This window comes from Nannospalax galili, unplaced genomic scaffold (assembly GCF_000622305.1).
Source record: "Nannospalax galili isolate Female #2095 unplaced genomic scaffold, S.galili_v1.0 scaffold1082, whole genome shotgun sequence".
Classification (NCBI taxonomy): domain Eukaryota; kingdom Metazoa; phylum Chordata; class Mammalia; order Rodentia; family Spalacidae; genus Nannospalax; species Nannospalax galili.
The window spans coordinates 1,991,375-2,005,421 of record NW_008348580.1 but is presented as its reverse complement, the minus strand read 5'-3'; the positions used below and the strand labels follow the sequence as shown (position 1 = coordinate 2,005,421).

The 14,047-nt window shown below is 42.6% G+C and overlaps 1 protein-coding gene across 3 annotated transcripts in view; it reads right to left on the bottom strand.

Annotated features, from left to right (window-relative positions):
- Window positions 1–318: 318 nt before the first annotated feature.
- The window catches only part of Slc24a2 (solute carrier family 24 member 2), a 246,747-nt gene continuing 233,018 nt past the window's right edge, over window positions 319–14,047 (bottom strand). For all 3 annotated transcript variants that reach the window (XM_008845529.2, XM_008845530.2, XM_029569597.1), the window contains 3 exons: window positions 8,245–8,334; window positions 5,513–5,679; window positions 319–3,318 (listed from right to left, as the gene is read on the bottom strand). In XM_008845529.2, the coding sequence (XP_008843751.1) occupies window positions 3,069–3,318; window positions 5,513–5,679; window positions 8,245–8,334 (507 nt within the window). In that variant the 3' untranslated portion in view covers window positions 319–3,068. The remainder of the gene's footprint in view (window positions 3,319–5,512; window positions 5,680–8,244; window positions 8,335–14,047) is intronic.

Sequence of the window (14,047 nt, the reverse complement as noted above, 5' to 3'; positions counted from 1 at the left end):
TCTGTAAGTGGATCCATTTGACTTTAACTCCTTTATTTTAGATCAAATGATAAAATTTGGTTTAAATTATTTTATAACCTTCCAGAGAAGCAAAGAGACTATCTGATTTTTTTGCTTCCTGTTGCATATTTTTTTGTCTCCTGAAAAGCAGTACGGATAGGGCTGATTGTTTCCTTAAGGCTGTATTCTGGGGATTGTAATATATGGATGTATACATGTATGCTTGTATGTATAGGTGCATAGAACATAATGGCCTTTTTATGTTCCCTTGGGTTGGTGTGCATGGCTTTCCTTTTCTGTTGAATTTGGTGCTCTTTCCTTTGGATTTGTAAATGTGATTGGCTGTAAGGGTGATGATGTGATATTGTATGTGTACTTGCAGATCAGGTCCACGTGAGTTCACTGACATGCAGCAAAGGGATTCTGAGAATGACCTGTTCTGAAACCAGCATGTGAAAAACAGTTTTATAATTATGTGAACGATTCTAGGTCATTGCATAGCACACTCACAGACACATCGGTGAAGGTAGCAAGAAAGAGCAGTGTGAGGTGCCTGAGACCATTCAGAGACAGGGCTCATAATGAGGGTGAGGCTTGGAAATGACTTCTAAAAGCAACTATTCACTACAGACCACAACATGCCCTCTGAAGCAGAGTTCCTAGCTCTGAGTAAAGGGCTTCCTGGCTTCCTGGAGGAAGGGAAGAAGTACTATAGTAGTAACAGGGAGGGACCACACATTCTGCAAACTTTCTATTTTATAGTCCATTTGTAGTTGACTAAAAAAACACCCCCTTTCACCAGTAAAATAACCAGAAGTACAGAATTTGTATAACAATCACCCATGCTACCCCTCAAGCAATACACAGGGAAAACAACCCAAGACTTCAAAACAAGTTCTCTTTCTGAGGTTGTCACACAAATGCTGTCCTCAACACAAAGTACAACGCTTGGTGAATGGGATGTGGATTTCTCTCTCACTATTGAGAACCCAACTTTACACAGTTGGGGAGACTTAAAGCTAGCCTCCTAGGTGGCAGTCATCTTTATTTAGTGTGTCCTCAGGGGACCTCCACCTTGAAGTGCCTTTCAAGTCTGAGTGAAGAGTGATGATGATCTACCTGCTATTGCCATGTTCTGAAAATGAGCTGGGGTTTTGTGGAAGGGATATTGAGTTTGATGTGAGGCTATGAGGTGAACAAAGGCGAGCCTTTTGCTCGGCTGAGAGTTCTGCACCCTGCCTCACTGTGTTTAAGAGGTGTGTGTTCACAGCATAGTTATAGCAGGCATAGTGACAGAGAGGACTCAGGACACAAGCACATGGTGATGTTTTTCATGCAAGTGTGTGCCAACTTAGACACAGTTAGGCTTAGGATGGTGAGACCTCCTCTATTCATTTTTTTGCAATTGATTTGAAGGAGTGAAGCATGAATTAGGGAAATGAAAGGCTACTGTATATTTTTCAATTTAGTTTTCTAGCTAGTCTCATTGTCTAACTGAAATAGACCCCGAGAAATCACACAAGGTGTCAAACAGAATTTGGGGCCACTCAATGAATGAGATGTTCCGATACACAGCTGAGCAAAACTATTCAATCAAAATATTGGGGTGACTGGATAAAAACCAGTGTAAAGAAACTCTGGAACGTACTCTCCACTATACTCTAAAAACTACAATCACAGATGGAGTTATGATGGCAGGAGAGACACAGATGCTGCATCAGTATACTAAATCTTTGACACAGGACTTGGAAATTGTTCTGGGGTGCACCGAATGGGTAAATGCCTCTGCAAACAAACCTGAGCTGCCTCAAGTAAGCAGTATTGATCAGTTAGTTTAGATTTATTGAGAATAATTCTTAGACATTGAAGCCCTTTATGACCGCACTGAGAAATAGTCTAAGGAGCTGTGCCCTTAAGCTCCCATCAGGTGGCAAGTCCTGCTGAGCACCTCTACTGGATGGTGTTTCTCAGTACATATCTAGGCTCTCTTGGCAGGCCTCTGGACTATATGTGAGCCCTTAGCATCAAAGTATGTCGAATGACAATCACTGCTAAAATTGCCCTCATTCCTTTGATGATAATGGGCCATGTGTTGGAACAAGATAGGTTCAGTTTATATAATTTTGCTGTCCTAGAGAAGCACTAATTTGGTTTGCAGTCATGTTGTCTATTTGCATGCTGGGCAATATAAGAAAAACTAAATCAAAGCAACCCAACCCTTGTCAGCTCTCACTTGGTCCTCATCAATTGCCACCTAGTCTGGGTTTTACCTCTGTCTGTCCTAAGGATCCCTATGAGTCTCAGTCAGTGCACCCAGTGGGTCTGGGCGGGTAAGTGTTCTGTTTAGCTTGTAAGAGTGTTTTAGAAGGTTCTACTTGGGGTTCCTGTAGACTCTCTGCTAAGCCCTCTTCTCTGCAAACTATTTCACTATTTAAACTCAGTAAGTCCAAAGTAAGTTGAAGATAAATCACAGCAAAGCTACATTTGTCTACTGATGCCATTAATTCACCTTTTGCACTTGAGAGGTAAAGCCCACAGTGAAGGTGGAAGGTTGATGTCCTCTTCAAATAGATACTATAAATATGCTAGAATGATCCCTGAAAATATGCATTGATATATATATGCTTATATATAATATTTCTTTCTGTTTGTGTACAGGTATATATTAATCTATACGTATAGGAGGAGAGGTATAGTACAGGAAAACAGGCAGGATTTGTATGTTCATGTGTATATATTTATAATATGTATACTTATATGTATATATAGCCTCTGTCCTTGTTTACATCATTACAATGAATGTACCTCCGACCAGCGAGGAGTACTTGTCAGTGGTGATGAAGAGATGACTCTCTTTGTCTCTTATATGGAGTCATTTCAGCAGGCATGGGTGAGGTGCCTGGGAAGTAAATGGTCCCGTAGAATCCATTCTTCTTCCAACCCTCCAGGAAGGAATACTTGGCTCTCAAGGCTGTGCATAAGCTGCTTCTTCTCAAGAGTGCAAGGAGTCTGGAGCCTGGAGCCAGGAGGAACCTTCCATGCTGTTGGTTGAAGATACAGCTTTTCCACTAGATGGAGACAGGGCACACAAGAACTCTGTCTTCTAGGAGGACACTGACCACCAGGAACACGAAGTACAGGCCAAACATGATGAAACCCAGCACTTTGTTCATCCGCCATTTGCAGAGGGCGATGGAAAGGATGACGAAGAGCAGCATGATGAAGAGAAGGACAATGGCACAGAAGAGGCCATTGCTGCTGACAGCCACTGGCTGGAATCTGTGGATGATGGTGTAGAGCAGCCAGGGCAGTGGGAGCCTGGGAGGAAGAGAGGCAGGCAGGTGAGGTGGAGCAGGGAGCAGCCAGGCACAGTGAAGGAGCATCTGACGATGACTATCTGTCACCTGAGAGGGTGACACCTTAGAGTCACTAGGAGACATGATTGGCTTGGGAAACCACATAAGAAAGTCAGGGAGTGATGATTATGACATACACCAAGAAAGAAAGGTAACTGTCAGGAACACAGTAGGAGTTGACTAGGGCTCAAATGGTTGACTAGGTGGGAAATGGTTGGAAATATCCAGGTTGGAGGCAGCTGTGTTGACATGAACCTTCTATATGGCTAAGGGGTTCAGTTTTCCTCTGGTCTGTCTCAGGAGTGTGGAAGAAGAGGCACCCTTCTGAATCACAAAGTTCTCAAGTGGAAAAGCAAATAGGGCATAAGATATATGCAGGCCTAAGGGGTCAGCACCTGCCAACCTGGGCGAAGTTCAAGTGTTTGCACAGGCGCTTTTCCCACTAGAACCTGGGTAAGCATCTCAGTGGGCCTTTCCAGGGTTGGGGTTCTCTTAGGAGCCTGCAACAAGGTATAATTCCAGTGTTCAACAGGAGGGGACATCTTGACATCTGGGTTCAGCAAGGCAAAGTCAGAAAATGGGAGGGACTACCTCAGAACGGTGGTGATAGGAAAAAAAATCACAATGTGGGCTAGTCTGGGAAACTCTTTTTCTACATATCCTACATCTTCCAGAGGAAAAGATCCCAAACCACTTTACTCTTACTAAACTATATACTATAGTTTGGATCTTGAATGTTCCCCAAAGGCTGATGTGTTAAAGGTTTGGTGTCCAGTCTGTAGCTCTTGGGAGGTGGTGAAACTTTTAGGAGGTAGAGTCTATTAGCAGGAAATGAGGTCATTAGGATCCTGACCTTGAAGTGAATTTGGGGCCCTGTCCCCTTCCTGTTGCACTCTTCACTGTTTGGCCACAGTGAGGTGTTAACAGGCCTCTTCTGCCAGGCTGCCACAGCCCAAAGTAACAGGGACAGGAGACCATGGGCTGACACCCCTGAAACAATGAGTCAAAATAGACTTTTCTTCTTAAATATTTATTTATTTATATTTTTATGAGTATAAATGTTTTGCCTGCATGTAAGTGCACAATGTGCGTACAATGCCTGCAGAGGCCAGAAGAGGGCAATTCGATTCCCTGGAACTGGAGTTACAATTGGAAGCCTCCATGTAGGTGCTGGGAACTGAACTCAGGTCTTCTGCAAGAGCAGCCAGTGCTCTTTCATTTGTCATTTCATTTGCAATTTTTTAGAATATGTATTTTTGAAAAACATGATACTGTGTCTGAGCACTCATAATTTTTAGACTGTAGCAGGATTTTCTCTTTTTGCACTGTAGAACATTCTCCCTCTACCTCCCTCTTTCAACCTGCTCAGGTTGCAGCAGGACTAACAAACACTGTTTATACTAGAACAACTTCTTTTAAAACATGCACCTGTTAAGGCCTTCATTCACTCATTCTACATGCCCTTGTCAGGCCTACCATGTAGTAGTCATCGTGCTAGGCTTCAGTGAGCTCATTAGGAGGATACTTGAAGGGCTCACCAGCTGGCAGGCAGAAGTAATCATAACGCTAATACAATATGCAGAAAGTCTGTAAGAGCAACAGCCCTAAAACTGGGCTCTGGGGAATCAAAGTCGGGTTTGAATGGACAGGACAAGGCAGTTTCCCACAAACAAACCAAGCGTGTTCATCAGTGAGAGGCCAGCAAGGCAGAAGGCCCCAGGAGGGGCACCTTGATAACCAACATGTCCAGACAGGCTTTTACTTGCTTGCCCTCAGAGAAGATTTTTAATCCCAGTTTCCTCATTTACTAGTTCTGTGAACTCTGTGCTCTTCAGTTTTTATGGTTAGAAATGGGTATGGAATATCTATTCTCTAAGACTATTGTGTGGTTTAAATGGATAAAATGTGTGTACCTTGGTGGGAATTGCATGCATGTAATACATGTTTCTGCTGGTCCAGGGATGACTTATTTTTCATTAAGTTTTCTGAAACTAATAAAGCTATTTTCTGAATTGGATCGGGACTCCCAGTGTTAAGTTTTGGTTGACACTTGGGTGAGTTTTGGGTTCAGAGACCCTGGTCATATCTTAATAGCTTCTAGAGAAACACAGACAGAGGTGGGACTGATGTACATGCTTGGAGAACGCTCTACTTACCCCACAGTGATGTCAAAGATATTGCTTCCAACAGAGCTGGACACAGCCATATCCCCCAGCCCCTTCCGTGCCACTATGACACTGGTGATAAGATCAGGGATGGAGGTTCCAGCAGCTAAGATAGTCAGACCCATGATTTCTTCACTAATGCCAATTGTCTCTCCAACCTGAGTGTCACAAGAGGGGCACATGTGAGTGTTAGTAGAAGTCAAAGAACCACGCATTCACTACTATGCGACTCCTTTTTGGTGTCATTCTTGATTCTGGGCCGAGCGTTGAGATGATAAGAAACGAACAAGCCATAATCATGGCCAACATACCAAGGAAATCAGCAAGGAGGATTAAATAATTTAGAGCAATAAAGAGCTGTAGAGACCCTGAGCACAGCTTTTACAGAAACATAATGGTGTTATTATGGAAAACAAACAATTTTAATATTTTCCACTGCCATTACTCAGTAAATATCAAATTAATATATCTTTGGATTATATTGTGTTAGAATACTAGATTAAAAAATTGCTATTGGATTTGCTGACTTTAGTTTTATTTAAGAAATTGTTAAATGAGGGGCTGGTGAAATGGCTTAATGGATAAAGAGATTTCTCACCAAGCCTGAGGACTTAAGTTTGGTCTCTGGAGCCCATGTCATAGAAGGAGAGAACTGACTTTGCAAATTGTCCTCTGACCTCCATACTTGTGTTGTGGCATATGATACCCCAATACATAACTAAATTAAAAATTGTTAAATAAATTATAGCTTGGGATTAGGAATTTCTCACAGTTTTTGAAATGACCCTAAACATACCATTTTATACTACATTTATGTGAAGCAATGTTCTCAGAATTGACAATTATAAGATAAAAATAATCATTAACTCTGAAAACTACATTCTGTAGCATCAAATATTCTGCCCAGATTTAATTCTTCATGTACAAATTAGCACAACCATTTCAGTAGTATACAAATTTGATTTCATTTTTAACAAATAATAAAATTATATGCACATAGCTGGGCATGGTGGCGCACGCCTTTAATCCCAGCACTTGGGAGGCAGAGGGAGGTGGATCTCTGTGAGTTCAAGGCCAGCCTGGTCTACACAGTGAGTTCCAGAACAGCTGGGGCTACAGGGAGACCCTGTCTCAAAAAAAGGATGCCCCCCAAATTATATGCACATCAAAGGGTTGTTTTAAAATAAATTTTTTCATTATTTATCATCAGTAAAGGCTTGATTTGCATGCCTATTTTATATGCCTATAAACCTGGGGTCGTGTAAACATTTCTTGGGCAAAGGGCCGTAGGTAGAAACAGCTTAAGAAGCTGTGTGTGCAGTAGGCGCTAAGTGCCTATTTGCTAAATGAACAAATTCTCAGACCACAGTGATGAGTGGTCTGGCAATAAGGACAAAGGCTGGCTTACTGGGGTCAGCACACAATGTACAAAACCACATGAGTAACTGAGAGGTTTCAATATGCATTAAATCCCAATGAGTCTGTGTGACTCTAGAAGCATCTCTGCTGAAGGAGAATCTGTCTTCATAAGCTTGTTTGGAGCGCCTGTCTCTGAGGATTTTTGAACGGGACTGTACCCTGATCAAACTGGGCCATGCAGGTTGCCAGTGCTTTCTTCTGAAAATTTGATAGTTTCAGCTTTTGTATTTAGAGTTATGCCCACTTTGAGTTAATTTTTGAGCAAGGTATAAAGTGAGGATCGAAGTTCATACATTCTTGCATATGGAAATCCATTCTAGCATCATTTGTTGAAGAGTCTATCCACATGTGTTCCTGGTGTATATTTTCTTCAAATTGCTGTATTTTATGTTAACAAGCACAAAAATTTTAGGACTATCGTAAACAAAAGATATAAGTGGGCACTTTGGAATTCCTCTATCTGCAGATTGCAAATAGTGGTAGGAAGCATCTCCTTCAAAGGATCCGAGTAATGATTACCATTATGATCGTTGTATCTCACTGTTTCATTCGGGTTTTTCAGCAGCAGGTAGTGAGATCACATCTTGTAATTGGCATTATGACTGGTACTAAGTTAAGTGACAAAAATAACATTCATCATTACATTTATAAATTGGAGCTCAAGAGTCACTTTATCTTTAGGCCCTTTCCTAAGAACCATTGTTAAAAGGCTGGTAAAGACTGGGTAGACGGCTCTGTAGGTAAGAGAACTTGCTGAACAAACATGAAAACCTGAGTTCAGATTCCCAGCACCCATGTGAAAAAGACCTGTAACCACAGTACTGATAGGTTAGGGGTAGGAGGATCATTGGGGATTGCTGGATGCCAGCCTCACTAAAAACTGGCAAGCTGCAGGTTCAGTGAGAGACTCTATGTCAAGGGGATAAGGTGGAGAGTGGTAAAGGAGACCACTGAAGTCCTACTCTGACTACCACCGGTGTACACATGGGCTCACACGTACCCACAGCTGGCGACAGCCATGCTCAGTGGCATGTCCAAGACAAAGTAAAGGCATGGGAGTCAGGCAGAACCTTTGTTTATTTACCATCCCTGGTTGGGCCTGGCCTTAGGCTACAGGGCAAGAAGTAGCTGGAACTGCCCTCTTCCACATGGCTGACTGATGGCTGGCCCCAGGGAAAGGCCTATAGGGCAGGGAAAGCATAATCTTGAAATTTGTCTGTGACATGCTAACTATTGTTGTGATCATTTTGAAAGGCAAACACTTTGGCACAAAGCAAGCATTTGGGTGTCACTGCCAATCTTACCTGGTGTGCCCACCATACCATCAGGTAAGAGAAAACTGCAATCCAAGTGATGGAGCCAAAGAACGTGATGGGGAAGAACTTCCTGGATGACTAGAAGACAATCAGAGGTGAGAGTGTTAGTGCTGCGGTGGTGGACCAGACCCAAAGCTAAAAGCCCTCAGTGCTAGGATTTCTCCCACATTTCCTACTTCTTGGTAGGATTAACAATCTACCCACCCCTGATCAAACGGGACAGTCTCTCTCACTTCCTCTTTCCTTCTCTCCCTCCTCCCTCTGACTCCCTCATTTCCTCCCTTACGATTCTCTATGAGACAAGGTGTCAGCCCAGGATAGCCTGGATGGTCTAGTACTCACCATATAACCTGGGCTAGCTTCAGATTCTATCTTCTTACCTTAGCCTCCCAAGTGTTAGGATTGCAAACATGTGTTGGACATTGGACATCACTTAAAGAGAATGTCTGTTAATGCCTGTAGCTAGATACCAAATGCCCTCTGCTCCTGCCCTTTATAATGCCTGGATTCTCAGCCTTTTATTCTGTTAACTACCTTGTGTCCTTCCTCATCTGCTTTTATCTTGGGCTTGAACACAGTGTTCCTAGGACATTAGTCAAAGATCAGACACCAAAAATGGCCAATCAGATGGCTCAGCAGGTAAAGTCACCTGTGGACAAGCCAGACAACCTGGACTAACATGGCAGAAGGAGAGAACCAACTCTTGCAAGTAATTTTCTGACCTCCAAAATTGCCCCGCTGCACGGGACCATCCCATAAACAAATAGGCAAGCAAGGAAGCAAAACAGCCTTTCTTAGTCCTGTTCTGGGGAGACCGTGGCTTGTGCTGAACTAGTGTCCCTTGATTCCCTTTGTGGAAAACGTGAGACATGCTTAGGCAGTAGAATGCTGTTTGAGAGCCTGTCATCTGTTATTGCCAATACTTTAATGCCAAAGTTTTCCACGCTGACAAAAATCACAGTTTCTGCTTTGATAATGCCATCCAGTTTTGTCCAGAGGAACAACTCCTGGAGTTGATCTACATACTGGCAGTCTCAGCCGGCTGAAGAGCTGGTCTGGGGCAGTCACAGACAGTGCTTTCTTCCATGGCTTTTCAAGCTTCATTCGAAGGCAAAAAATTAACGTGTGTGGCCATCTTTTGAATTTATAGTAGAGCAACAAACACAGATCCACGGCTTCAGACCAGGCTTACATGTTTTGATTATCATTTACAGAGTACTTAAGGCTCTCTTCTCTCTTTAAATGACCGCTGCTTTTGATGGGCTCTTCTCTTTGGTGTCCACAAGACCCAATGGGCATGTTCAGTTGGGATGAAGTCACACTGAGAAGCTCAAAATCTCTCTCTTAACTATTTCCCCATGCTACTTCTTCTTAGAAAGATGGTATTTTGGACAAGGGCTCTAGTCTCTCCTGGAGACCTTGAACCCCTTCAGTGGTCGATGGGGAAAAAAAAAGTGTTTCAAAGTTGAAACTCAAGCAAATTTCTTTTTCTTCTTTCTTTTTTTTTTTTTAAATTCATAGCCAGAAAAATAAGACTTTATTGAAACAATAGATAAATTTTCAAAGAGACACATTATACGACTAGTAAGTTTTTTTTTGTGTTTGTTTAGAGAAAACGTTTATGTGCTTTTTTATTGAGCTTTTTAAATTTTATACATTTCCCACTCAAATCCAGACCCCCTCCCCCATCCATGCCTCCCTCTATCCCCCCACCAAACCCTATGCACTCTGCCATATGTGCTGAGTCCTATTCATTCAGGTATTTCTACCTAAATGTCCTTCAGCATAAATGCGTCCACTGGAGTCTAGTCAGCCCATCCAGTGGTCTTATATAAGTCATACTCTCCCTCACCCAGCAGCAACCAGTCTCAAATATTTCTCAATCTAGTGCTGGCCTGCCATCTATTTCTCACCTCCCCTTTGGGACCTTGTTTAATTGAGCTGACATGGGTCTTGACGCTACTGCTGCCACAGGCTTACATGAGCAAGCCTCCAGTGGCCTGGAAGCCTCCACCTCCCTGTGTTCATGAGCCAGCCCTGGCTCTTATAATCTTTCTACCTCTTCTTCCATGATGGTCCCTGAGCTGTGAGTGGGTGAGTTTCCCTACAGGAGCTCCATCCTATACTCTACAGTGTCTTATTCTCTGGAACTTGGCCAGCTGTGGCCTTCTATGTGCATCTTACTCTGATGTACAAGGAAGACTCACTGGTAAGAGTTGAGGGGTGCATTAGCCCTCCCTCTACTCCTTATTTCGCTATGTTCCATGAGCCTTAGTTGTAGAGATTCGACTGTAGATGTGTCACCTAGTACTGGACATCTCCCAGGTATATGTTCTCTGTGCCTCACCAGATGTGCAACTCTGCTGTAGCCTCCACATATAAGGGATTGGTGCTACAATCCACAGATGAGAGAGAGCATACGTCACTTGCTCAAAGCAGATTTATTTAAGCTGGAAACTGAACTAGATTCTGGAGATAAGATTCTCTCAGCCAAAGTGGATACCAAGCTTCTCAGGCAGGGCATTTAGCTGAGCAAAATTCTCAGCCTTTTTTCTCTGATTGTGAGTCATTTTTCAGGATCCTAAGTGGGATGCTCATTTCAGGCTCCAGGGTCATGCTTTATTACAGGAAGAGAAGAGCTTCTCTTGCCATGATAGGCCACACCTTATTGGAGCTTGAACTCTGAGCATCAGCTGAGAGGCATAGAGAGCTGCTCCTTACTTTATGCCTTATCATGTCCTGGGAGAGTCTTCAGAGATTGCTTAATGTCCCGGTTAGGTTACTTACTAAATGTATAATTGTTCTAAGTATTATTTACTTTTCAGTTAATACATTTAAAATTCCACATTGCATGTCTGTTCATTGCGATGACTCCACCTCTCAGAATCAAATTATTGGAACTTACTTTTCATTTGAAAAATATAACTCCTAAATTATAAAACATTCCCAGCCAAAGGTGCAAAGCAAGGTGTCAGACTTCCAGGTGCAAAGGAACCAAGTGCAAATCAATCTGACTAATTCAATGTTTAGTGCTTATGGCTCAATTAGTCAACTAATAGGCATTGGAAAGTACCAAATGTTGAATGTTGAATAAGCATTGCAAAAAATGTTAAAAATAAATTTTCTTAGTGAATTTTCAGCCTCTTCATCATAAACTAAATGCAGCTAAAGACTAGACACCTACTCCATACCTAGATCTTTAACTAGAGATGAAATTCAAACCCAGGTCTTCCTGACTATGCAGCACGTGCTCCTAACGTGTATGCTTTACCAACTTTCCCTAAAGAAAAACAGGGCCAATATGGCTTAAAATACACACGGCTCCAGACAGAATGAGCATCATCAACATAATTCTAGGCTCTGCTCACCACATCAGAAAATTTAAAAAGCATCCAGTAAACAGAAAGCAACATTCCAGCTGTAAGGCCACCTGCCTCCCAGCCTCCTATACAGCTTCTGCTACGGAAGCTCCAACCCTTCACGCAGCAGCAGTTTGGCTAAGTGCCTCCCTGTCAGACTGCCTTGCCATGCCTGGTCTCACAACCCCAGGAAATTCTCTCATCTTTGTCTGGACCATTCTCCCTATCAGGACTCCATGCTTTCATTCCAGACAACACTGCCCTGGAGCATGCATAGGTATTAGGTTACCAGTCTCACTGGATGACAGAAAATAGCTCTTAAAGCCAAGGTCTAGCAGATCAGTTTATGGTTAGGAATGGTGGCTCATCCTGACATCTTTTAGGATAGGCCTCATACTAATTAGCAAACGAGCAAATGTGTCCATGTGTTGTTCATTTCATTTCCAATGTAATGGTTTACATAAACAATTGACAGCTAATGTTCCCATTAGAAGCTTTTAGCTAAGCAGTGTGATGCTGGCTTGAAAAGAGGTGCTGGACAATATAGTTGACTGCACAAACTGGCCATATCTCTACTGATTTAAATTCAACAGCCACTAAGCATCTACTTTGTGCTGAAGTCTATATTTTGGGTGGAGGGGATAGAAGTCTTGTTAGGTAGTCCAGGCTGCTTTCAAACTTATGATCATCCTGCCTTGGCCTCTGGAGTAGCTGCAATTATAGGTACCTGCCATTACATCTGACTTGAGGTATACATACTATATATTTATCTATTTACTTATTTTGTGTGTGTGTGTGTGTATGTGTGTGTGTGTGTGTGTGTGTGTGTGTGTGTGTGTATACCATGGCACACGAGTGGAGGTCAGAGAACAACTTGTGAAAATTGGTTCTCTCCTACTACGTGAGTCTTGGGAATCGAACTCAGGTTGTCACACTTGGTAGCAAGTGCCTTTATGTGCTGAGCTATCTTGCTGGCCCTTGAAGGATACATACTTTAAAAAGCATCTCCAAACAATCCTATTATAATGAAAAGTAATGGCTTCTGGGTTAAGATGAAGATGACTGATGTTGAAATTTCTGCTCACAAATGACCAATGATTTGTCCTTAGACAAATTACTTAACCTCCCACAGATCTTAGAGAAGACCCCAAGGATGTCACTTCCCTAGACAAATGTAATTTCTTACTATGTGCAAAATATGGAGCCTTAAATTTACAGAGTATGAATCCTTGGACAGGTCTCCTATGTTAAAATCTTCCTACCCAGGGCTCAGGGACCATTGCAGAAGAGGGGGCAGAAGTGTTGTAAGAAGCAGGGAGGAGGTGCATGAACACACAGAAATAGAGTCCTACAGGCTTCTGGGACTCTTCTCATAAGAACCTACAGTAATGGTGTCAGCATGTACAAAACCCATGGTAACTCAAGGAGACAAAAACCCAGCAGAGAACTGTGGAAATGGACAGCAGGCCCCAGCCTTAGCCGAGGAACTACGGGCAGCTGATCACTGCTGGGCGAGAAAGAGCTGATCTTCGTAAAGGAGACTCTAGGTAGGCTGCCTAGACCCCAGTGGATGAACTTGCACTGAGGGACACTGGGGATACTAACTTGACATGATAGGCCTTAACACAAATGACAGAATGTATGAATTCCACTGGGAGGGAGTCAGTGGGGAAGGGGGTATAAAGACGATGAGGATGTTCTGCACGAAATACACAAAAATTCTATTAAAAATACTTAACTGTTTAGCCTCCTTAAACTTTGATTTCTTTATTTGTAAGATGGGGGTGTTGTACAAATATAAGTGTTTTGAAGATTTCTAGAAAAGTACCTGGGATATCATAAGTGCTCAGATAATAACTACAGCTGTTACTCTACAGCATTATCCTCATTTTAGTTTTTTATTTTTATTATTTTTATTTTATGTATATGAGTGTATTGTTGCATTTATGTAGGTGCACCCATGTTGTGCAATGCCTACAGAGGTCAGAGGAGGGCGTTGAGTTACGGATGGTTGTTAGTCACTATGCGGGTGCTGGGTATCGAACCCAGGTCTTCTGCAAGGGCAGTCAGTACTCTTAACTGCTAAGCCACCCCTCCAGTGTCCTCCCCTTTTTGAGACAGGGTCGAACTCACTAAGTTGGCCTCAATCTCACAGGAATCCACATGCCTCTGCCTCTTGAGTGCTGGGATTAAGGGCATGCTCATTTTAATTTTTAAGAGATGAGGAAGCTGATACTTGGGGAGATAAAGTGACTGTGAAGGTCTGGTCTGGAGTATTGGCTTTGCCTCTTAATAGCTGTGATTAGACAAATCTTTAAACCTCCCTGGATCTCAACCACTTTTTACTTGCTGTAGCTGTGCTTGGCTCCTGGAAGATAATAATAACCCAGGTAGGTTCTCAGATTCCTTCCCAGTGCTAATGAATCAAATAT